Raw genomic sequence first — 26,469 nt, 5'->3', positions numbered from 1 at the left:
TCCCATATTAGCAATATCGTTTATAAACATTTTTCAACAGGAAAAAGTCAGACCTCACAATCTCTTGGCAATATTTTCTCTCCCTTCATATCACTGCCTGCTGTGTAGACCGTGCAGACCGAAGTGCAGACCGAGCAGTAAACACCGTAACAGGCGCGGCTGTCGGCAGGCGGCTTTCCTTTCCTCTTGTTTCCTTTCCTTCTCTTTCCTTTTGTTTAATTTCCTTTTGTTTAATTTCCTTTCCTTCTCTTTCTTCCCTTTCCTTTCCTCTTGTTTCCTTTCCTTCTCTTTCCTTTCGTTTAGTTTCCTTTCCTTTCCTCTTGTTTCCTTTCCTTTTGTTTAATTTCCTTTCCTCTTGTTTCCTTTCCTTCTCTTTCCTTTCCTTTCCTCTTGTTTCCTTTCCTTTCCTTCTCTTTCCTTTCCTTTCGTTTCCTTTCCTTTCCTTTCCTTTTGTTTCCTTTCCTTTCCTCTTGTTTCCTTTCCTTCTCTTTCCTTTTGTTTAATTTCCTTTCGTTTCATTTCGTTTCATTTCCTTTCCTTCTCTTTCTTCCCTTTCCTTTCCTTTTGTTTCCTTTCCTTCTCTTTCCTTTCGTTTCGTTTCATTTCCTTCCCTTTCTTCCCTTTCTTCCCTTTCCTTTGCTTTCCTTTCCTTCTCTTTCCTTTTGTTTCATTTCCTTTCCTTCTCTTTCTTCCCTTTCCTTTCCTTTTGTTTCCTTTTGTTTCCTTTCCTTCTCTTTCCTTTCGTTTCGTTTAATTTCCTTTCGTTTAATTTCCTTTCCTTTTGTTTCCTTTCCTTTCCTTTCCTTTCCTTTCGTTTCGTTTCATTTCCTTTCGTTTCATTTCCTTTCCTTCTCTTTCTTCCCTTTCCTTTCCTTTTGTTTCCTTTCCTTCTCTTTCCTTTCGTTTTGTTTCATTTCCTTTCGTTTCATTTCCTTTCCTTCTCTTTCTTCCCTTTCCTTTCCTTTTGTTTCCTTTCCTTCTCTTTCCTTTCGTTTCGTTTAATTTCCTTCCCTTTCTTCCCTTTCCTTTGCTTTCCTTTCCTTCCCTTTTGTTTCTTTTATTTTCCTTTCCTTCCTTTTGTTTATGTGCTGTGTAGACCGAAGTGCAGACCGAAGTGCAGACCGAAGTGCAGACCGAGCACTTCCTTCAGGGAGGAACAAAAATGGCTGAATGGCGTGATGTGTACATAACTGATGTTTGTTTTTACATAACTGTGAATGAACAAAGAGCATCTGACATGCATCAGCAGCTTTCTGCCTCTTACCCTCCTGAGTTCTCTGTTTAGTGCACACAGAATGGTAAGAGAGTTGCATCTTGATTTATTTCATGGGATGATAGAGCACGATCTGCAGTTTTTGGTTGCGTTTGAATCTCGTCTTTTTATAATCTGAGATAACTTCCTGTCGTTTTTAAATGTGGTTATTTCCGTGTGCATTCGGTTGGCTTTGCTCCCTTTGTTTGCTTTAGCTGCTGCTTCGTTAGTCTCTCATTTTAATATCTAGAAGCCTTGTTTCTGTTTCTGAGTTTGGGTTTCTGTTTTTTTTTCCCCTAGATGTCCTCAGTTACCCTTATCTCCAGATCTCTGAGTTCCCAGCTGTTCCCAGCTAATCATTAAAAACCCTCATCCATCTAAATACCCCTCCTTGTGCAAATATTTGCTGGTGTTTCATGTCCAGTGCCATATCCTTGTTGTTACATTAGCATGAAAAACCTTTGTGCATCGGCTCAGTTTAGGGTTCAGCTTTTGATCTCCCTGCTTCTGCAGTGCTGTTGATTTCATTTTGTCAATAAAGTTTCAGTTTTGCTTCTTGATATTCTGCATTTTGCCATGAATTGTAACACAAGAAGCATTTTGTCACAGCTATTTCATAAATAGTTTTTTTTTATTAAAATACCAAAAATATAAAGAAACTGCAGTTACATCAGCTCACCCGAAAGAAAACGTAATAAATTAAATATACTGTAAATGTATATGGGATATATACGAGCAAAACTGGCAAAGTGCAATTCTGTGGAAAACAAAACATATCATTGATTATAAATCATTGCACACTCTATATTACTCGTAATTTTTGCCATATCTGACTTACTGTGTCGAAGTCTGGGGAAACACCTACAAAACCACTCTGCAGCCGATATGCACAATACAGAAAAGAGCAATAAGGACAATAAACAAAACGGGACACAGAGACCACACAAACCCATTATTCATAAAGTCACATATGCTGAAATTTGTGGATCTGGTCAAATTCAGAACGGCACAATTAATGTACAAAGCGAGAAATAATCTATTGCCAAAAAACATACAAGGAATGTTTAGTGATAGGGAGGAGGGATATAATCTAATTTAAAAAAACCAAAGGTCCGAACAAACATGAAAAGCATGTGCGTATGGAGCTGTGGGGGGGCTCTGTGGAACAGTCTGGAGACAGAAATAAAACAAAGTGCAAATATAATTCTGTTTAAAAAAAGGTACAAAAAATATTTTTAAACAAGTACATGGAAGAGGAAGGACGATGAGGGATAAATATATGAATAGAATAGGGTTAATTGTTATATTGTAATTTAATTAGTATATGGTATATATTTATTTATGAGGATAGTTTTATATATATATATAAATATATACATATATTCATATTTATATTTACAAGGATATGTGTGTAGTATATATTTATTTTTGTGATTATATATTTATTTAGATATTTAGGAAGTGTATATATGGCATATATTTATATAGTTAGGATATTTACAAACTGAAGAGTAGTTGAAAAGGGGCGGGAAACTAAAAAAGTATTGTACTTCTTCCCATTCCTTTTTCAAACAATGTGCAGTGTTTAGTGATTTAATTTTTTTTAAATTTCTCTTTTTCTTTCTTTTGTATGTACAAATAGTTACATACTTTTTCTTTTTTCTACATGTTCGAAAATAAAAATCTATCAAGCAATCTATTTTGTTGGGGGAGACTAACACCAGCAATAAAACTGCTAATCGAGGGGCTGAGAAACTATTACTCTAAGGCAGAGGTCTTCAACAGGGGGTCCGCGGAGGTACTGCAGGGGGGTCGCGAAATCTTTGGTTGATTAGACGATTTTTAAAAAAAAAAAAAAACATTAAAAAAATTATTTTTTTTTTTTTTTTTTTTTTTTTCCAAACAGTTTTTTCTCACAAATTGTGTGCAAACATGTGCCATCCACAGATGGTTTGAGGATTCATTGTCCCATCTACATGCAAACACTCTGGAGTCTAAATCCCACCGGCGGGATTTTTTTACACATCTCCAAAAACACATCTGTAACTCTGTGAGTTTTTGTCATTGAAACATATAAGTAACACCTTAAAACTTCTAGTTTTCAAATATATATATATTAAAATAAATTATATAGGTGGCCCTTTTTAAAGAGAGTGAACAGAAATCTTTGGATTTTCTGTAGTCTCAGACTGTGTTCGAAACCGCCTACTTCTCCTACTATTCCTACTAGTCATACTTTTTTAAGTTCCCGGATGTACACTAGATGCATACTAGATTCGCCGAAATGTTGAGTATTCATCATGAGGTTACTTGTCACACTCAAACTACCCAAGATGCAACGTAACGTGACGTCGTCCATCGCCATTTGAACGGTCAAATTCAGTTAACGGGACGAGAGCAGTCAAAACGGCATAACCGGAAGTGCGTTGCTCACAGCGGCTAGCTTTAGTAGCGGCGAATTCGTGGGAACAAAATTGTAAATAGCTGGTATTTTGTCAGATTTTCAACACCTTGTGGGTCTAAATGATTACTTTCTCGCCTGAAAATGTGTCAAATGTTGCTAAAGTTTACAGAGTTTAGAGCTTAAGTGAAATCAGCTTTTCAGGCCGGCTGATGTCGGCTCGGGCAGGAGTGAAGTGCACTGTGTGTAAATGCTCTGCATACTGTCAGATCGATGAGTATGCCGTTTTCAAGTATGTAGTATGTAGTAGGCGGTTTCGAACACACAGTGACAGACAATTATCACATGGAGAGTGACAGGGGGTGGGGTGGGGGGAATCAGGGGGGTTGTCTGTCACTGGCAGGACATTGCAGCCTCTCCCCACATGCTGGCTGAATGGGGCGTGTTCTCACCTGTGAATAGCCACTCAATCACCTGCTACTTTACATGTGAATAGCGATAGGTGTGGCCTAGGAGGCTGCTGCAGTCTGAGAGTACAGAAAATCCAAAGATTTCTGTTCACTCTCTTTAAAAAGGGCCACCTATATAATTTATTTTAATATATATATATTTGAAAACTAGAAGTTTTAAGGTTTCACTTATATGTTTCAATGACAAAAACTCACAGAGTTACAGATGTGTTTTTGGAGATGTGTAAAAAAATCCCGCCGGCGGGATTTAGACTCCAGAGTGTTTGCATGTAGATGGGACAATGAATCCTCAAACCATCTGTGGATGGCACATGTTTGCACACAATTTGTGAGAAAAAACTGTTTGGAAAAAAAAATAAATAAATAAAAATTTTTTAAATGTTTATTTTTTTTTTTTAAAAATCGTCTAATCAACCAAAGATTTCGCGACCCCCCTGCAGTACCTCCGCGGACCCCCTGGGGGTCGCGGACCCCCTGTTGAAGACCTCTGATTTATAGTGTGTTTTCTTGCACTGTTTGAAGACCTCTAAAATCTGTTTTAGTTGTGTTTCCCCTCAATTTATATAAAACTTGTTTGTATTACATTCACTTCACTCTCATATTATTTTTGTTAGGCTTTTCAGAATACAACCATATGTGTCACTTTTGCATTGATGTTTACAGTTAGTTGAAATACTTGAAAATGTCAAGGTGGTGACAACTGCCTCAAAGTCTCTGAAAAGGCCTCAGACTCCAGGGGGTTAAAGTTAAAATCTGTGGAGTATTTGAATAGCTCAGTGTTGTATGCAAGATGTTTGTTTATAAATGGCAGTGGCACGGCCACCCTGTACCTTGCACATGTTTAAAATAAAAACATGAATATATTAACCTGTGTATTATTTGAATAGCTTAGTATTGAATGTACAATAACAGAGGACCTATGTTTATACATGGCACTAGGCCCCGTTAAATATAAAACACAATTGTATGCCATATAAAAAGTAGGGGGGTCCCTGCTCCAACTCTCCATCAGTTTGGGGGTCCCTGGCCTGTAAAACGTTGAAGACCCCTGCTCTAAGGTCAAAGAACTGATTACAATGTTGAAAGAAGAAGTGTAATATTCTTAAAAGCAGCATGTTTTGAGTGCAGTTAGTTAATGATATAAATATGAAATGAAGCCCTTTCATAGGAAGATGGATTAGACAAACAAAGCTTTTACATTTCCTTATTGCTTCTTGCTTCTAAGATTCGTCCTATGTGTGAGAAGTGTATCTGATCTGGCCCGGTTTACTGTTTCAGTCAGCTGCCGCCCTCTGAAACTGTGATCTGTCATCGGTCATCGGTTACTCGACTGACCAATAAGTTCATCTTTAAGGTTATTTTAGAACAGGGTTATTCGGTAATGCAGTCTGTGTACGTCTGACGTTCAAAAGTGTGGATTTAATTGTATTTTTTTGCTTTTAAACCTGTTCTTAAAAAGGAATATGTTTGTTTTCCCTTTGAACAATTTCCGGCTTCCCTTTCTCTGCTACAGACGTGATGTTTTATGCTCATTTATCATTGTTTGCTTACCCGAGTGTAGGGGTAAAGGGCTGAAGTTTTTCTTTATGGCTTCCTGGTGAGAGGAGGTACTTCGCAGACTTTGGTAGGCTGTATAATTCTCCTTCCTCACTCTTCCAAACCCAGAACTGCGCACCAAAGGCTTGGTCGGATTCTTTTTCCTCTGGATTTTAAAAGCTTCTTCTCGATTTTTGTCTCCAACGGGTGAGTTTTTTTTGCTATATTTTGTTTTTTTTGTCAGACATGGAGAAGCTGCATTCAGCTTCTTTGCTCCACATGTCTGGAACAAACTCCCAGAAAGCCTCAGATCAGCTGGAACACTCAGTGTGTTTAAGTCCAGGTTGAAGACACACCTATTTCCAGCTGTATTTGAATAAAGCTCCAAATCTGAAGCTTGAGTTTCAAAACTTAATCACATTTTAACTCCTGATTTTATCTGATTTTATCTATTGTTCTTATTTCTTTCTTTTTTGTTTAAAATTTAAATCATGCTTTTTATTTCTACTGTTTTAATGTATCTGTAAAGCACTTTTGTAGTTGAATTGTGCTGTAAAAATAAACTTGCCTTGCCTTATGTTGCTCATAAAATAGCAAACATGGCTCATTATACTCGTATATAAACTATTCGGTGCTGACCAGTTTTGTAAAAAGTCAGACAAGGAAGAGCAACAATACATCAGGATCATTAAGAAGGGACTGTTTTACAAATGGCACATTAAATAGCCTTAAAACAGAATAACTAGGCAGACTACACAGGTTAGTTTGCTGTTAGGATCAGCATACATGAGAACTGTGTGGATTTCACCGTTGGACTGTGAAGAACACAGAGTGACATGGATGTATGAAGCAAAATAAATCCCTAGGGGGTCTTGGGGTCCTCCCCCAGAACAATTTCAATGAAGTAGATGCCATTTCCTGTATTGGAAATACAGCAAATGGAAATATACATTAATATACATGGAAAATATACATGAAAATATACATTTCCTGAATAGATCAACAAAGGGCCCAACATAAAAGTCATTGCAACAGTGATGTGTCATAGTATTTCTTGGTCCTAAAAGTCTTCTAGAGTTTAATGTATTTTCTTCACCCAAGAGGGCTCTGTGGTACAAATCACGCAGGAAACAAAACACAATTAAACTATTTATCTGACAGCTCAAAAGAAACAAACTATGATTAACGAAGACGACTAGTCTCAAGTCTTTGTGCCCATATGTGGCAAGTGGAACTACGGTAAAATAGGACATTTTAGCGAGTTTTGGCTCCCAGGAGGGCACTTTAACACACGTCTTGGGTCCTAGGAGGGCACTTTAACACACGTCTTGGCTCCCAGGAGGGCACTTTAACACACGTCTTGGCTCCCAGGAGGGCACTTTAACACACGTCTTGGGTCCTAGGAGGGCACTTTAACACACGTCTTGGCTCCCAGGAGGGCACTTTAACACACGTCTTGGCTCCCAGGAGGGCACTTTAACACACGTCTTGGCTCCCAGGAGGGCACTTTAACACACATCTTGGGTCCCAGGAGGGCACTTTAACACACGTCTTGGCTCCCAGGAGGGCACTTTAACACACGTCTTGGCTCCCAGGAGGGCACTTTAACACACATCTTGGGTCCTAGGAGGGCACTTTAACACACGTCTTGGCTCCCAGGAGGGCACTTTAACACACGTCTTGGCTCTTAGGAGGGCACTTTAACACACGTATTGGCTCCCAGGAGGGCACTTTAACACACGTCTTGGCTCTTAGGAGGGCACTTTAACACACGTCTTGGCTCCCAGGAGGGCACTTTAACACACGTCTTGGCTCCCAGGAGGGCTCTTTAACACACGTCTTGGCTCTTAGGAGGGCACTTTAACACACGTCTTGGCTCCCAGGAGGGCACTTTAACACACGTCTTGGCTCCCAGGAGGGCACTTTAATAGACGTCTTGGCTCCTAGGAGGGCACTTTAACACACGTCTTGGCTCCCAGGAGGGCACTTTAACACACGTCTTGGCTCCCACGAGGGCACTTTAATAGACGTCTTGGCTCCCAGGAGGGCACTTTAACACACGTCTTGGCTCCCAGGAGGGCACTTTAATAGACGTCTTGGCTCCCAGGAGGGCACTTTAACACACGTCTTGGCTCCCAGGAGGGCACTTTAACACACGTCTTGGCTCCCAGGAGGGCACTTTAACACACGTCTTGGCTCTTAGGAGGGCACTTTAACACACGTCTTGGCTCTTAGGAGGGCACTTTAACACACGTCTTGGCTCCCAGGAGGGCACTTTAACACACGTCTTGGCTCTTAGGAGGGCACTTTAACACACGTCTTGGCTCCCAGGAGGGCACTTTAACACACGTCTTGGCTCCCAGGAGGGCACTTTAACACACGTCTTGGCTCTTAGGAGGGCACTTTAACACACGTCTTGGCTCCCAGGAGGGCACTTTAATAGACGTCTTGGCTCCTAGGAGGGCACTTTAACACACGTCTTGGCTCCCAGGAGGGCACTTTAACACACGTCTTGGCTCCTAGGAGGGCACTTTAACACACGTCTTGGCTCCTAGGAGGGCACTTTAACACACGTCTTGGCTCCTAGGAGGGCACTTTAACACACGTCTTGGCTCCCAGGAGGGCACTTTAACACACGTCTTGGCTCCCAGGAGGGCACTTTAACACACGTCTTGGCTCCCAGGAGGGCACTTTAACACACGTCTTGGCTCCCAGGAGGGCACTTTAACACACGTCTTGGCTCTTAGGAGGGCACTTTAACACACGTCTTGGCTCTTAGGAGGGCACTTTAACACACGTCTTGGCTCCTAGGAGGGCACTTTAACACAAGTCTTGGCTCCCAGGAGGGCACTTTATCACACGTTTTGGCTCCTAAGAGGGCACTTTAGCAGGCGTTTTTCAGCAATTGGGCCATTGTGGATTCAGGTAAATTGATTTATTGAATAATTAAAAAGGATGGGTCTCTTCTTTCCCCTCCCTGTCTATCTCATTGCATACAGTATGATCCCACGATTTTTCGTGGTTTGTCTTGTCAACTTCATTAATCTATCGAATAGAATAGAATAGAAATAGAAAAATACTTTATTCATCTCCAATGGGGTAAATTCAAATTTCAAATTAGTCAAGTAGCTCAAAAAATTGTTAATATTTACAATGATTAACAACAACAATAATACCAATTTTATTATTATTATTATTAATAATAATAATAATAATAATAATAATAATAATAATAATAATAAATTAAAAATTTAAAAAATTTAAAAATTTTTTTTATATACATTCATTTGTACATTTCAGGCCTGCAACACACACAAAAAAGTTTTGGACAGGAGCATTTTGGGGTTGTAACGAGGTAACAAGACAATATGTTATTTCAAAAAGGTGATTTTAGTCATTACTTGGTCCAGTAGTATCCGTGAGATGCAGATTCTAAGAGGATCAAAGACGGGCAAATGATCTCCATTTGTCCCAAATGTTTTAGGTCATCATCAAACTGTTTAAAGACACTGTTCCTCATGAAGAAGATTCTCCCTCTACAGAGCAGAATATCAGTAAACTTTAATAATCTGATTCAGCATGTGCCGTCTCGTCTGCTTCAGCCCCTCGTAGAAGGCAGGATGTCCGTGACCATGAGCAAGGCCGACGGGGTCACCGTGGTCACTTTGAACGCCGACCCACAAAGTTTTTGCCCTCCTTTGTGCCAGATCTTCAAAGCGCTTTGCTACAGCCCCGTGTGCTGCTCGGTTTCTCAGCACCTCAGGAGCGTCCTGAGGACGTCTCTGTCTGTCCTCGGGGTGAGTTTCAGCCTCTTACACTAACAAGACAATAACATATTTACTCTTTATACTCTTTAATCAGTGCGTCTTCTGGTTAAAACAGTGAATAAATGAGAAGTAAGAGTGGAAGCTAAAAAACATGCAGTTCAGCCCCTGACTTGGAGCTTCAGGTGTTCAGTATCTATGAAACCAGCAGCCAAATATGACAATATAACGTTGTGTTTTGTTAACTTTTCATATGCGCTTTCTCTGTCACAGGCTATGCAGATCATGATTGGATCGTTCAATATTGGGCTCGGGGCAATCCTCCGCAGCACCAATTCGTTCGGACCGTGGAGATTAAATGAGACAGAGTTTCGGTATTGGTTGGGACCATTGGTAAGCAAGCCAATGCTGGATTAGATAGTTTATTCTTTCATGGTTTATTTAGTCTTAAAACAAAAGATTTGCAGTTATATTTCTTACTTAAATTGCTTTAAATTATGGCTGGGCAACGATTAAAATATTTAATCTAATTAATCACATGATTTCCCTGATTAATCAAAAAAAAAATCCCAAAATGAATCTAAAAGTAACGTATAGCTTTTAGCATTTGGTTTTATTTTAAATGTGCTGCCATATGAATGAAAGTGCCATAACATTTGTTGTGCAAACACACTTTTAACATCAGCATCTTTCTGTAGTTTTTATGTAGAAGCCTCGCTCCACTGTCTGTTTCCTTGAATGACTTGCTGCTATCAGTTGTGTGTTTTGCCTTTAAGTGATATTTTAGACTGGAACTACTACGCTGAGAAGACAATTCAACTTGGCAGTGTTTACAGATGACTTTGGTTCTGTCGACTCCGCCGTCTGGAAGAACTTTAAAATGAAAATGGCCGAGTAAAAGTTCCGTACCCTTCTCCGTGTTTGGTGGATCCGCCGATTACTTTCTTTTCCTGTTCAGCAGCAGACAGCAACAGACTTTTACAGAATAAAAGCCTGTGAGCAACAGACTTTTACAATAATAAAATAAATAATAAAACAGGGGTGGTTGTAGTGGGTTGAGCAGGCGCCCCATGTACAGAGGCTATAGTCCTCGCTGCAGCTGGCCCCGGTTCGAGTCCCATATCGGACGGCTGCGTGTCATTCCCCCTCTCTCTGCCCCCTGCTTCCTGTCTCTCTGAACTTTCCTATCCATTAAAGGCATTTAAATATTTTTTTTAAATAAATAATAAAACCTGCGCGATAAAATATTTATCAGCATTAAATAATTAGCGAGTTAACGTGATAATAACGAGTTAACTTGCCCTTTAAATGTTTAAATGTTTACATGTAGACTCCTGAAAATATGTAAAATGACACTATTTATGAATAATTTTACCTGGATTTTAGATGTCTGCTGTAGTTCTGCTCTTATTATTTGACATTGTCAATAATGTTAGTTTCACTGGGTATAATAAGTGGTTATATATAACATGCCACTTGTATGGCTACTACTCCTAAATACTAAGGACAGTAATTCTATTTAATTAAGTCAGTCCACCTTCAGATTATTTTATTTCGGCTTTTTTGTGCAGGTAGAAAATGCTTTTCATGCTCTTTAGATTAAAATTCTTTTGAAATTGCTTGTGAACCTTTTTTGTTGCTTTCTATAGAAGTATAGGGGGAATAATCCGTTCCATGTATGTTGCAGACTTTGCAGATTTGACTGAATCAGTGATCTATTAAATTAAAATCCCAGATGTTACTTTAGAAGAGCTGAACAGGTGATGTTCCTGGTGTGGGAAAAAATGTTTAAATGGCACATTTAGTGACCGTCCGTCTCGGTTATGATGCCAGTTCTCAAGCTGCTGTGAGTTAACAGTTGTACACGTCAGACTGAAACAATAGATCCAGTTTTAAATGTAATTAAAAATGTTTATGGCTGGGTTTATAATGCTTGTTATGAGCAGCTTTATATGAACTTATACGGCCCTTTCAGTGGGAGGACTTGTTGACATTTTAACAGCTCTCTGGTGTTATTGATAGATATACCAGCTGCTTCATCGTGTGTCACTTAGTCGGCCTTTTACTGCTTTGAATGGCGTTCAAAAAATTGTTTCATTTTGTGTTTGTTTCACTGAATAAAACCTTATTTACTTTTTTCCTCTTTTGTCTAGTTCATTGCATTTGGCGTCCTGTGCATTTTGTCTGAGAGGTACCCAAGTCAATGTCTGGTGAGTGGGACACCTTATATTCATTACTCTATAATGTGTGTACTAGGGCTGGGCAAGGATTACAATTTTTAATCTAATTAATCACATAATTTCCCTGATTAATCGCGATTAATCGCATTTGTACGCAAAATCCAAAAATGAATCCAAAAGTAGCGTATAGCTTTTAGCATTTAGCTTTATTTTAAATGTGCTGCCATATGAATGAAAGTGCCATAACATTTGTTGTGCAAACACACTTTTAACATCAGCATCTTTCTGTAGTTTTTATGTAGAAGCCTCGCTCCACTGTCTGTTTCCTTGAATGACTTGCTGCTATCAGTTGTGTGTTTTGCCTTTAAGTGATATTTTAGACTGGAACTACTACGCTGAGAAGACAATTCAACTTGGCAGCGTTTACAGATGACTTTGGTTCTGTCGACTCCGCCGTCTGGAAGAACTTTAAAATGAAAATGGCTGAGTAAAAGTTCCGTACCCTTCTCCATGTTTGGTGGATCTGCCGATTACTTTCTTTTCCTGTTCCACAGCAGACAGCAACAGACTTTTACAAAATAAAAGCCTGTGAGCAGCAGACTTTTACAATAATAAAAGCCTGTTACCAACAGACTTTTACAAAATAAAAGCCTGTGAGCGACAGACTTTTACAATAATTAAATAAATAATAAAACAGGGGTGGTCCGTGGCGTAGTGGGTTGAGCCCCACGTGCCCCATGTACAAGAGGCTATTGTCCTCGCTGCAGCTGGCCCCGGTTCGAGTCCCGTATCGGATAGCCCTTTGCTGCGTGTTGTTCCCCCTCTCTCTGCTTCCTGTCTCTCTGAACTTTCCTATCCATTAAAGCCCAAACAATAAAAATAAAACCTGCGTTAATGCATGATAAGATATTTGTCGGCGTTAAATAATTAGAGCGTTAACGCAATAATAACGAGTTAACTCGCCCAGCCCTAGTGTGTGCATATAAACCCTTTTTGTAAACTTTCCAGCAAATCTTTTAAAATCGGTCCTACATAACTGATGTCTTTTATTTTAGGTCATCCTCAATGTGACTGTGAGCCTGGCTGGAGTTGCTTTTGCCATTACAGCCATTGTGATGTACAGCGTTTATATAGCACAATCAGATATCTATCTTGGAGACTGCGAGAACAACTCGTACTACTACCGACGTACAACACCAACTCCTAGTCTGGATAAGGACAGATGCAACGAGGGCAAAATGGTGCTTTCGGTAAGTTTAAGAAAGACAACATGCAGGATTACCGTGAAAAACAATGATGAAAATCAAGCGCATCAAAAGTGACACCGATTCAAATAGGATGCATAAATTCATGCTGCTGGATTCAATGGATTGGCTTGTTTGGGTTGGTTGTTCCTTGTTGAGCATAACAATAAAGAGCAGTTAAACAGACCTGGATATGCAGCGAAAACACCATATTTGAGGCTGTCCGGGCAACGACGCTGAAGTTGGCATCCGATTCACCAGCCGAATTAAAGGGATGAGCATGAACGGCCATTTCACTGCATTTTTTGCATTTTGATCGGCCAAAACAAGGGAACTATTGTATGGAAACTACAATAGTTACACTGCTCAAATCTGGATGGAATTATTCTAAAGAGGCTTTAGATTAATTAAAACCTTGTTTTTGATTTGTGAAACCTTATTTTGATTCGTGAAAATCTAGAACAGGGCCATTTTACTGCTTTTTTTTGGATTCTGATCACCCTAATCTGGGTCCTGTATGGGAACTACATTACTTAGATTGCTCAAATCTGGATAGAATTATCCTAAAGATCCTTTAGATTCAATAAAACCTTGTTTTTGATTTGTGAAACCTTATTTGGTATACACCGTATTTGAAGCTGTCCAGGGTTTATTGAGTCGAAGTGGTGATTGTAGTTCGTCGGGAGCTCCGGGGAAAAGAGACGCTCTGAATAAGGAAAGAGACGGTTAGTTGGGTTGTGATTGCTGGTTTGTCCTTACGGTGTTCGGAGGGGAATCCAGGTAGGAGGGGGGGGGTGCCGGCTCTGAGTCAGTGGTGGGGCGAGCAGGCAGGTAAGCGAAGCGGAAGGCAGTGAATGATCCAGCAGTGATGCTGATCCGGGCACGAGCGACCTGAGCTCAGAAAACAGGCGACGGGAGCAAGACTGTCGAAGACAAGGTGAACGCTGGGAAAGGCTCTCTGGAAACAGAGGAGGGATCCGTATTACCACTCAGGAAGTGAGATAATCTGGCAAAGACTGGAGCTCCTGCAGATCCTTAAAACGGGAGTTCTGACGAGGGAACATGGAGGGCAGGGCTGTGTTCGACCATGCATACTTCTCCTACTTCTCCCACTAACTTTTTGAGTTAGTATGCGAGTTTGAGAAAGCGAGAAGTTCCCGGATGCATACTAGATTCTCCTAAATGTTGGGTATGCATCATGAGGTTACTACTCATACTCAAACTACCCAAGATGCAATGCAACGTGACGTCGCCGAGTTTCAAGCTCGCTACAACGAGGGTAGGTTCACTTCCTGTTTTCAAAACAAAAGCACCAATTGTATCGTAATGGCTTTCCCTATGATAAAAGGCAACAGGTATTTTATTTTGTGAAAATAACCGGAAGTGCGTTGCTCACTGTGGCTAGCTTTAGTAGCGCCGAATTCGTGGGAACAAAATTGTAAACAGCCGGTATTTAGTCAGGTTTTCAACACGTTGGGGATCTAAACGACTACTTTCTCACCTGAAAATGTTTCAAATGTTGCTAAAGTTTACAGAGTTTAGAACTTAAGGGAAATCAGCTTCAGGCCGGCTGATTTCGGCTCGGACAGGAGCGAAATGCATTGTGGGTAAACGCTCTGCATACTGTTGGATTGATGAAAATGCAGTATGTAGTATGCAGTATGTATTATGTAGTATGCAGTATGCAGTATGCAATATGTAGTATGTAGTATGTATTATGTAGTATGTAGTATGCAGTATGCAGTATGTAGTATGCAGTATGTAGTATGTAGTATGCAGTATGTAGTATGCAGTATGCAATATGCAGTATGTAGTATGCAGTATGTAGTATGCAGTATGCAGTATGTAGTATGCAGTATGCAATATGTAGTATGTAGTATGTATTATGTAGTATGCAGTATGCAGTATGCAGTATGTAGTATGCAGTATGTAGTATGCAGTATGTAGTATGCAGTATGCAGTATGTAGTATGCAGTATGTAGTATGTAGTATGTATTATGTAGTATGCAGTATGTAGTATGTAGTATGTAGTATGCAGTATGTAGTATGTATTATGTAGTATGCAGTATGCAGTATGTAGTATGTAGTATGTAGTATGTAGTATGCAGTATGCAGTATGTAGTATGCAGTATGCAGTATGTAGTATGTAGTATGTACTATGCAGTATGCAGTATGTAGTATGTAGTATGTAGAATGTAGTATGCAGTATGTAGTATGTAGTATGTAGTATGTAGTATGTAGTATGTAGAATGTAGTATGTAGAATGTAGTATGTAGTATGCGGTTTCGAACACAGCCCAGGTGTGACGTCTGGATGGATCCATCCTCCGCCCCAGACTCCCAGGAAACCTGCCCCGCCATCACCTCAGACTCAGAAACCACACAGCAGCAACAGCCAAGTATAGATCACATTATGAATGCAAAATCAAAGCTTTCAGTCAAATCTAGCGACCCCTATAATGTTTGGTTGTTTTTGGACACACCTGATTGGTGAGTCACACTGAGCATCTTAATCGGCTCTTTAAGTGGACAAGGTGGCAGTGGACACATTCAACCGTATTCCATATTTGGGACTTGGTTCAGTCTTTTTTTTTTTATCGTATTTACATGTTAAACAGTGCCCCAACTTTGGAAAAGTTTCAGTTCATTCATGAGAGCCAGAAACATCCAACATAACCAAACTTCAGAAATCACTCTGAGCTATTAAAAAGGTGTCTTAGAACTGTCATAACCTTTGGTTGGTCTTTCAAAATACAGAACTCTCTAGTGTTTTTAACGGGGATACAGCTGAAACAGCCAAGTAGGAGCAAATTCTACCGATTTTTACTAGATCTACAGCAAACAATAAGTGGAAACTCTGCTGTTTGTGTCCTGGCAGATGCTCCTGAGAGGCATAAATGGTGTGCTTATTCTCTTATCTGTCCTGGAACTCTGTGTCGCCATCAGCTGTGTTGTCTTGGGGATCAAGGCTCTGAAGAGCGTCGGGAAGGAACAAAACAAGGTGCAGTATAGATAAATATCAAACCTGATAGGTAGCTGAAAACATTCGTGTTTTATGTGTAAACTTCTGGGATGAAACAATTCTTTAATTGGACGGTTTGTGCCACATCTGTAATTTTTATACAACAGGAAGTCGTTATATATGCAAGTTACCAAAACTATTTCTCAACTGTTTACACCAACACTGTGTATTGGTAATAAAAAAGTAGCCTGGATAAAGTGATAAGCAGTCTATCTATTACTTACATAATCTCTTTTTACTCACAGGTTCTCTAAAATGTCCTTTCTGTGCCTCTAATAATAAGATATTAACAGTAGGGTGGCAGCCGGTTGGGGGTTATATTTAGTCAGACTTGCCATTTAGGACACAAAAGTATTCACTCATCTGTCTTTACACGCATATGAACTTCAGTATCATCCCATTCTTAATCCAGAGGGTTTAATATGACGTCGGCCCACCCCCTCCCTCCCACGAGATGACAGAGCCTGGAGGTCAAAACTGATATTATTAGCGGGATTTTTTGTTTGCTAATGAGTGTAAAATATGAAAAGAAAGCAGAAAACTTTAGATGTATTTATCACCAAAAAAAGGGGTCCAATGTTGGCCCAGCGGCGGAGGAAGGAGGAGCAGGTAGTGAAGGCGGGATTCAGGCTGATAACGAGGCTGTCCACTTCAGCACCTCCGCCGCTATTGCTAATGCTAATGCTAATGCTAATACTAATGCTAACAGGGAGACGGAGACGAGTCCATTGTTATGTTAGCTGGGTGTGAGTGAGACTGCATTTGCACACAGATAAGCTACATAGCAGACTTTTGTGGTGATTATTTGCTGGGCATGTATATTTAGTGATTGATACTGTAGTCATATGACGGATACAGGTCGTTCAGGCCATCGGCGTTTAGGCCGAAGTCGTTTAGGCCGACAGAGGAGTCGTTTAGGCCAGGCTACCTGAGCGGCTGAAATCTTTATTATTGTACATTCGTTATTATAAGATATAAGTCAGCTCTACTGGTCTGTCTGGGTAGCCTACATATCTATGGTAAATTATTTAATAACCAACTTTAGTGTGGAAACGTTTTTTTTTTATTTAATAAAATGGCTTCTGAATAACAAATTATTAGGTATTAATAATTATTGTCCAACGAATGTGGTGTTTCAGATCAGTCACCCTTTCGATGACAATGCATGCTTATCTTATAAATCACTATTTTAATTCTCACAAGCCGCGCGAATCTAACGGGCTTCTAAATAATTACAGCATTATTGTCCAATGAATGTGGCAATGCGGATGATTATTTCCACAATTTTATGAATTTATAAATCACCATTTATTTAATAAAAAAACGCTTCCACACTAAAGTTGGTTATTAAATAATTGACCATAGATATGTTGGCTACCCAGACAGACCAGTAGAGCTGACTTATATCTTATAATAACGAATGTACAATAATAAAGATTTCAGCTGCTCAGGTAGCCTGGCCTAAACGACTGCGGCCTAAACGACTGCTCTGTTAGCCTAAAGGACTGCGGCCTAAACGACTGCTCTGTTAGCCTAAAGGACTGCGGCCTAAACGACTGCTCTGTTAGCCTAAAGGACTGCGGCCTAAACGACTGCTCTGTTGGCCTAAAGGACTGCGGCCTAAACGACTGCTCTGTTAGCCTAAAGGACTGCGGCCTAAACGACTGCTCTGTTAGCCTAAAGGACTGCGGCCTAAACGACTGCTCTGTTAGCCTAAAGGACTGCGGCCTAAACGACTGCTCTGTTAGCCTAAAGGACTGCGGCCTAAACGACTGCTCTGTTGGCCTAAAGGACTGCGGCCTAAACGACTGCTCTGTTAGCCTAAAGGACTGCGGCCTAAACGACTGCTCTGTTAGCCTAAAGGACTGCGGCCTAAACGACTGCTCTGTTAGCCTAAAGGACTGCGGCCTAAACGACTGCTCTGTTGGCCTAAAGGACTGCGGCCTAAACGACTGCTCTGTTAGCCTAAAGGACTGCGGCCTAAACGACTGCTCTGTTAGCCTAAAGGACTGCGGCCTAAACGACTGCTCTGTTAGCCTAAAGGACTGCGGCCTAAACGACTGCTCTGTTAGCCTAAAGGACTGCGGCCTAAACGACTGCTCTGTTGGCCTAAAGGACTGCGGCCTAAACGACTGCTCTGTTAGCCTAAACGACTGCGGCCTAAACGACTGCTCTGTTAGCCTAAAGGACTGCGGCCTAAACGACTGCTCTGTTGGCCTAAAGGACTGCGGCCTAAACGACTGCTCTGTTGGCCTAAAGGACTGCGGCCTAAACGACTGCTCTGTTGGCCTAAAGGACTGCGGCCTAAACGACTGCTCTGTTAGCCTAAACGACTGCGGCCTAAACGACTGCTCTGTTAGCCTAAAGGACTGCGGCCTAAACGACTGCTCTGTTAGCCTAAAGGACTGCGGCCTAAACGACTGCTCTGTTGGCCTAAAGGACTGCGGCCTAAACGACCTGCTCCCCATGTGACTATAGTGACCTCGCCGTACCTTAGCTTTGGCTGAATTGACGCCGCTGGAAGACCTTTGGTAAAATAGTGTATATATAAAAGAGTTTGCCGTGAGTGGCACAAGTGCTTGTCAAATCTTGATGCTACTATTCTTTAATGATGTAAAACTGAAGCAGGAAATGGAACATCATTTAAAACTGCTGGAACAGCTCCAGTTGGCAACAGAATAAAAAGTGTGCATCAGACACACAAACAGCCACTTATTATAGTTGTATAACATATTTGGCTTTGTTCACGCATCACGTGGAACGCCATCGTTGCTTCCTCCTCGGGCTGATTCTACAGCGTACCAATTCGTAAAATTAGTGCTTTATTTGAAAAGTATGTTGACATTTTTATTGCTTCTGTGAACAGCTTGTGCGTGAATGAGTTAACACTTTCCTCTATGAGTTCACAGCATTTCTTTTCTTTCTTAGAGCCCTGAGGACCCAGAACTCTACAAACCACTGTTGGAGGAAGTCAAGCCTGCAGCCTAAACGTATTCGTGAAGGGTCGGGAGGTCACATTTACTTCTTTGTTGGATATCGCTCTGCTCAAATATTTACACTTACAGTCCAGAAAATTGTTGGAGAGTCCTGTGAAGTCTCTTTGTAAAACCTCGCTGTAGCTCAAAATGTTTTTCTTGCCCATTCGTTGAGTGAACAAACCTTTCTTTCAACCTTTTTCTTCATCCTCCATTGCAGTTCAAATGAACTACAATCAGATACTTCACTCACATTCAAGTTCTGCTTCAAACAAAACCGCCTCTCGTGTCTAATATTTCATAAACCAATGATCTGAATTGAACATATTTTGAACTGTTGATTTCAAAATGTTGATTTTGTGATGACTTGGAAGTGGAATCAGTGACGTTCTTGGTGTGTAAACAAGGTTAGCTGAACTGATAAAGGATATTACTTGAAGTGGTTTCTCCCATGGAACATGTGGTCAACAGCTGAAATAGGGTTTTCTGAACAGAAGAACTTCAGTAAAAAAGTTATTTAAGCCTTTACATCCGTCCCTTTGAGTTATACGTGTACTTTACACTGTATGTTTGGGAGAAATGATTTTAAGCACCAGTACTTGTTGTGATTTTGATTATATTGACTGTTGACTTTTAAACAAGTTTTAAATAATGTGGAATGTGCCTTAAGATAAAATTGCTCTTGTTTGTTGGTAAAAGAAAACTTTCACATATGAAAGCATGTTGAAAATTAAACGAAAGTATCAAAACCATCCACTTGCATAGTGTCTTCTTTCTTTTTTGGGGACTTGGAAGTGGAATCAGTGATGTTCTTGATTAGCTGAACTGATAAAGGATATTACTTGAAGTGGTTTCTCCCATGGAACATGTGGTCAACAGCTGAATTAGGGTTTTCTGAACAGAAGAACTTCAGTAAAAAAAAAGTAATTTAAGCCTTTACATCGGTCCCTTTGAACAGACATTCTTGAGCTTTTTTAACCTTTTCCGTCGGACCAGAAATATATAAAGTTTATCTTTACAGAAACAGTTGATTCTACTGTTTTTCCACAGTATAAATCACTTTATCCAGTCCTGCCCATCGTATCCTGTGCAGAGCGTCAAACATCATTGCATCTTCACATGTCAAAACATGACTCTGAACTTTCTGAGAACAGATTTAATGAGCAGTTCTTAACTAAAATCACAATATTTGAATGAACTCGATGCAGATCACAGAGTTATACACGTATGATTTTAAGCACCAGTACTTGTTGTGAGGTCGTCCTTCAGGTTGGTGAATCTCAACATCTCTGACACATTGCAGACACACAACAAACCCAGTAACACCTCAGCAGCTGTTGCACTTGTACAGTGTGAACCTGCGTAAAGCTGTTAATGGTGTTAACCTTCGCTCTTGTGTTAGGGTCGGCACCGACCCCTTTTTAGGTTTTAAATGCATAAAATAACCATATAAATTTGTTTATTGCATCAAGGCTTTATATGACTTTGTCAGGAACCTCTATTTCAACTAAATAAAACAAAAACAATTGTTTTCTCTAAATTATAAAATGCTCTAGTTGAAATTAAGACCTTTGTGTTGTTAGGGTGGGTTTCGACCCAGTTATAAAAATAAGATTATAAAGCAATAATTAGAGCAAGTTCACTGTCAGCCAACACACTGCTTTTCATTTTGTGTCTGTACTAAAGTTCTATTGCTGAAAAAAAAGAGACGTTTTTTTGCCTTTTTCTGGAAGTAAATATATGGGTCGAAACTGACCCGTAACACCATAGATGTTAATATTAAAATGAAAAAATAAATAAAACTAATTTATTTAAGAGATGTGTTCTAAATCCCCTCAGTAATAGTCAGGTGACATAACAACCTTTTATTTATTGATTCTCTTGAGGCTCATTTTACATTCTTTTTTTTATTGAAATCAAGGGGTATACTGACAAAAACAAGGCCCAGGGGCCCACACCAAAAATATCAAAACCAATATTTTTATGGATAAAGAATCCTAACAAGGTAACCAAGAGATGAGAAAACAAATTGGATGATAGATGATTGTTTTTAGTGTATTTTACAACTAAATTACAACACGGGTCAAAACCGACCCGTTAACATAAGAGATGGTAACAGGGAACTAACACAAGACGAAGGTTAAACGTGGTGGGATACCACTTCAACTTCTGTAACCGCTGTTTTATGTGGGCTGTGAGTTTGTGTTTCCTTCCTCCTGCAGCACAGAGCCCTGATGCCTAAAACAAGAAGACTGATGCAGACACACAGCTGGAGGACGAGCAGGACGATCAGAGTAACATCCATCCCTCCCAGCAGTCTCTGACGGATGAGACAGACAGAGAGCTTCACATTGAGACTCAAACTCTTGAAAACGAGTCGGTCTGCGCACGTTAAAGCATGCTCACCTGAGCGAAATATGCCACATATATGCAGTTGTCACCAAAATCGGGGGCGGCCGCCCTGCCGTTGTCACACATCCAGACGATGGAGGAACCTGAGAGGTCGACGGCATACAGGACGATGCCGACAACTGCGAAGATCGATCCAGCTGCGTTCATGAACACAGCAAAGCCCACCTGGGAGGAGGGATGACATCATTCCTGAGACTGCACGCCACCGCACTGGGTACTTCAGATTCAAGTTTACTCACCATGCAGGCGGAGGGGCACGTGTTGGCAAGAACTGACACGATTCCAGCTGCGATGAACTGAAGGGAGGACAGCAAACAGCCCATCAAAATGCAGACAAATACTGACTCTATTAGCACCTGTGCAGTCATTTAAAGGTATAATATCTAGGGCTGGGCAACGATTAAAATGTTTAATCTAATTAATCACATGATTTCCCTGATTAATCACGATTAATCGCATTTGTACGCAGAATCCAGAAATTAATTAAAAAGTAGTGTATAGCTTTTAGCATTTAGCTTTATTTTAAATGTGCTGCCATATGAATGAAAGTGCCATAACACTTGTTGTGCAAACACACTTTTAACATCAGCATCTTTCTGTAGTTTTTATGTAGAAGCCTCGCTCCACTGTCTGTTTCCTTGAATGACTTGCTGCTATCAGTTGTGTGTTTTGCCTTTAAGTGATATTTTAGACTGGAACTACTACGCTGAGAAGACAATTCAACTTGGCAGTGTTTACAGATGACTTTGGTTCTGTCGACTCCGCCGTCTGGAAGAACTTTAAAATGAAAATGGCCGAGTAAAAGTTCCGTACCCTTCTCCATGTTTGGTGGATCCGCCAATTACTTTTTTTTCCGGTTCCGCAGCAGACAGCAGCAGACTTTTACAAAATAAAAGCCTGTGAGCAGCAGACTTTTACAATAATAAAATAAATAATAAAACAGGGTGGTCCGTGGCGTAGTGGGTTGAGTAGGAACCCCATGTGCAAAGAGGCTATCGTCCTCGCTGCAGCTGGCCCCAGATCGAGTCCCGTATCAGACGTTCCTTTGCTGCGTGTTGTTCCCCCTCTCTCTGCCCCCTGCTTCCTGTCTCTCTGAAGTTTCCTATCCATTAAAGCCCCCAAAAAATAAATAAAACCTGCGTATTTATCGGCGTTAAATAATTAGAGAGTTAACTCGATGTATCGCAATGCATATCGCGATATTTTAGACTGGAACTACTACGCTGAGAAGACAATTCAACTTGGCTGTAAATGCAGGAGTTTTTTTTAAAATTTATTTTGAAATACGTGCTTTTATGTTGAAACAAGTAAAACAGGAAGTAGCGCCGGTTAGCTCCGTGAGCTTCACACCTGTAGCGGTGATGTTACCTGCTAGTTTATCTTTGTTTTATCACTCCATGCTTCGTGGTGTTTGCTGTAACTGTGAATGTGATGCATTCAACAGACTTTTACAATAATAAAACCTGCGTTAATGCGCGATAAAATATTCATCGGCGTTAAATAATTAACAAGTTAACGCGATAATAACGAGTTAACTCGCCCAGCCCTAATAACACACTTTGGATCAGAAGTACTTTATATAATATGAAATTGGAAAAAATAAAACACACACTTAGAGGTTCAGCTGGTAAATTCAGTAAGATTTTGCAGCCTTTTCTGAGATATGTGGAAGAGAAATTAGAGCTGCATGACTCAAATTAACTAGGACAACCACTGATTTCATTGTGTTTAGATGACAACCCGCGTAAATACTATTCTGTATGTACTGCATCTCTGTAATGTTTTTTGCTCCCTTGTTTGTTTGTTTTTCTTCTGTAACATTCTCTCCTTTTTGTATTCATATGTCTTCTTTTGCAACATGCGTGACATACATCGTCTTAGATTTACTCATCTATTTATAATTTTTTTATTTTGATTTCTCTATGTATTTTTTTTAATTGTATTTTATTTTAAAAAAATTAAATTAAAAATGTTTTATTTATTTTAATATTTTTATTTATTTATTGTATTTTATTAAAAAAATGGTATTTTTCAATTTTTTTTTACTTCATGGGGATGGGATTCTGTTCTGAGTGTTCCTGTGTTCTATTGTGAAAACAGCTTAATAAACAAAGTTTAAAAAAGATAAATAAATTCAGAAAAAAACGTTAAGTCTCGAGTTATTTGTCATAGAGCAGCGAAGCTCTTTAGAATGACGCCTGAATCTTTTCTAAATACGTCTTCTTGCTGCAGCAACCTCACTTCATTCAACAGGGATTTGGTATCTTTGGTAATATCACCACAGAGTTATTTTCACCACAGCTCCCAGCCAGTATGCTGCTCCCAAATTAGTCAAATCCCCAGGATGCGTGCTCGTCCGTCCTGGACCGAGTCCGATGCTGAACAAGCCCACCATGATCTGCACAGTCTGTAAAAGATACAAAAACAATGTTGTGCTACTCTTGAACAATGCAGCGTTTTAATGAGTCTGACTCCTCTCACCCCAAGAGCTCCAGCTGCACTGCGCCCCATCATGGCTTTGTTCACCGAGCAGCACGCTGGACTGCAAAGAGCTCTGACCATCTCACAAAGCGGTGGTAAGAGGCTCTTGTTGTCGATCGCCATGGTGACCAAAGTCAGACCCTTGTCTTTAACAGCAGAGATGGACATCTTTTACACCTGCAACAGAGAGCGGAGATCTTTGGGAGGATGGATTCACAGAGCGGCCCTTTATCTGATCAGGCAGGTCGAATGAAATGAAACTAAATAAAGCTGTTCCTGGGAAACAGAAGCGAGAATGCTGATGAAGCTGAGTATGGAGAGCTGACCGTGCTAAAAAATTTAAAAAAAAAAAGCAGAACAACTTTAAAATTGAGGAGAAAACCAGTTCCTGAAGTCTTTGGTTCAAGGAATTTGAAGTTGAAATGACAGCAGTGGAAGGATTTCAATCTATTGGAAGAACTGAAGAACGGATGAAAGGGCTGAAAAAAATGTCTTTTTCTTGTTTCTGAAACTGTCATATTGCAAAATTGGTTTAATATTTGAAGAAGCTGAATGTCTTGTGACCCGTTTAAAGTTTGAATGGTGTCTGTGGCTGAAAGTATGCAGAAGAAGTTAGGTTGAAAAGAGGAAGGAGGGTTGAAAGCCTTTCCCAGTCATTTGAATGAGGGGAGAACATTCAAATAAAAGTTCAATATTTTAAAAAGTATAAAAGTTAGAAACACCAAAAGTCACAGCCGAAATCTCCTGAAAGAGATGAACGTTTTGAGATCAGAATTGTTGAAATCGGTAAAAGTATGGAGGAGTAGTTCAGTGATAATTAAATTAAATGTGTCACTTAATTAAATTAGCAGAGTTAAAACAACTGACACATCAAATTTAAGCTATAAGATGACAGTGTTTGTTTGAAAGGCAAAGGTTTTCTTGTAATCTTTATAAATTTCCTCCAAACTGCAGGTGAAGCATTGCTTTGTTTGAATAAAATCCGTTTTTTCAATTTAATAGGGGAGGAAGTTCACACGTCGCACTTCCTCACACAATATCTCCCATAGTTTACATAAAAAAGTGATAAGAAAAAGGAGCAATCAAGGTCTTAACCAACACACATTCCCACAATGCAGTTCAACATAGTGTCACAGCCAAGGGGTTTTTCGCCAGGTTTTTAGTTCCTGTTTAGTTCTTAGTTTTACCATGCTTTAGTTTTCTGTCATGTCTTTAGTTTTCAAGCTCACGTTTAGTTTTTAGTAGGGCTGGGCAACGATTAAAATGTGATTAATCTAGTTAATCACATGATTTCCCTAATTAATCGTGATTAATCGCATTTGTACGCAGAATCCAAAAATGAATCCAAAAGTAGCGTATAGCTTTTAGCATTTAGCTTTATTTTAAATGTGCTGCCATATGAATGAAAGTGCCATAACATTTGTTGTGCAAACACACTTTTAACATCAGCATCTTTCTGTAGTTTTTATGTAGAAGCCTCGCTCCACTGTCTGTTTCCTTGAATGACTTGCTGCTATCAGTTGTGTGTTTTGCCTTTAAGTGATATTTTAGACTGGAACTACTACGCTGAGAAGACAATTCAACTTGGCAGTGTTTACAGATGACTTTGGTTCTGTCGACTCCGCCGTCTGGAAGAACTTTAACATGAAAATGGCCGAGTAAAAGTTCCGTACCCTTCTCCATGTTTGGTGGATCCGCCGATTACTTTCTTTTCCTGTTCCACAGCAGACAGCAGCAGACTTTTACAAAATAAAAGCCTGTGAGCAACAAACTTTTACAATAATAAAATGAATGATAAAACAGGGGTGGTCCGTGGCGTAGTGGGTTGAGCAGGCGCCCCATGTACAGAGGCTATAGTCCTCGCTGCAGCTGGCCCCGGTTCGAGTCCCGCATCGGATCCCATATAATCCCATATTGCTGCGTGTTGTTCCCCCTCTCTCTGCCCCCTACTTCCTGTCTCTCTGAACTTTCCTATCCATTAAAGGCACAAAAGCCCCCCCCCATAATTTATATAAAAAAAATTTAAATAAAAAAATAAATCAAACCTGCATTAATGCGCGATAAAATATTTATCTCGTTAAATAATTAGCGAGTTAACGCGACAATAACGAGTAAACTAGTTAGTCTTAGTTTTTAGTTTTGCCATGTGTTAGTTCTATCTCATGCCTTAGTTTTCTAGTCCTGTCCAGTATTTAGTTTTGCCATGTTTTCCCCACAGTTTCTGTTGCTCTGCCATCACCTTCATTCACGCCACCTGTGTTTTTCCCCTCAGCTGCACTCACTCACCTATCACTCAGTCAGTATTTAGTTTCCAGGTTTCCTCATTCACTTTGCCAGATCCTACCCGTCACGCATGGTCACAAGCTAAGCCTTTTGTTTTCTCACAGTCTAGTTTTTGTCATCCGGCTCGGCCGCACTTTGTGTTGACCTTGTTTTGGAAAAATAAATCAGTTTGCTTTTTTTTAAGTCCGCAGCCGTGTCCTTCTCACGCCTCGCTCCACCAAACCTGACACATACAGTAGCTGTACAATAAGAGTAAAACTAGATAAAATACAAATAAATCTTTTCTTTTGCAGGCGGTAAACATACAAATTCAAATCTCATTCAGTATCAGAGCTCAAACAAACGGTAAAAAAACTATAAATCCTCATAAATGTGTTTGTCCTGCAGACAACTCACCTGACGTGTCGCCTGAGATTCCCTGAAACTCTGTCTGACTTCCCAGTGGTGAGT

General features: G+C 40.0%; 1 protein-coding gene across 1 annotated transcript; it reads right to left on the bottom strand.

Moving 5' to 3' along the window:
* Nucleotides 1-20,734: 20,734 nt before the first annotated feature.
* On the bottom strand, nt 20,735-26,469 carry LOC142380894 (uncharacterized). The gene is made up of 6 exons (XM_075466833.1): nt 26,416-26,469; nt 23,737-23,913; nt 23,552-23,662; nt 21,495-21,551; nt 21,250-21,420; nt 20,735-21,163 (listed from the first exon to the last, which is right to left on the bottom strand). Exons 2-6 carry the CDS (start codon nt 23,902-23,904, stop codon nt 20,984-20,986), a joined length of 687 nt encoding a protein of 228 aa, XP_075322948.1. The 5' UTR covers nt 23,905-23,913; nt 26,416-26,469; the 3' UTR covers nt 20,735-20,983.

This window comes from Odontesthes bonariensis, chromosome 5 (genome assembly GCF_027942865.1).
Source record: "Odontesthes bonariensis isolate fOdoBon6 chromosome 5, fOdoBon6.hap1, whole genome shotgun sequence".
NCBI classification, from domain to species: Eukaryota; Metazoa; Chordata; class Actinopteri; order Atheriniformes; family Atherinopsidae; genus Odontesthes; species Odontesthes bonariensis.
This window is presented reverse-complemented; position numbering and strand designations above follow the sequence as displayed.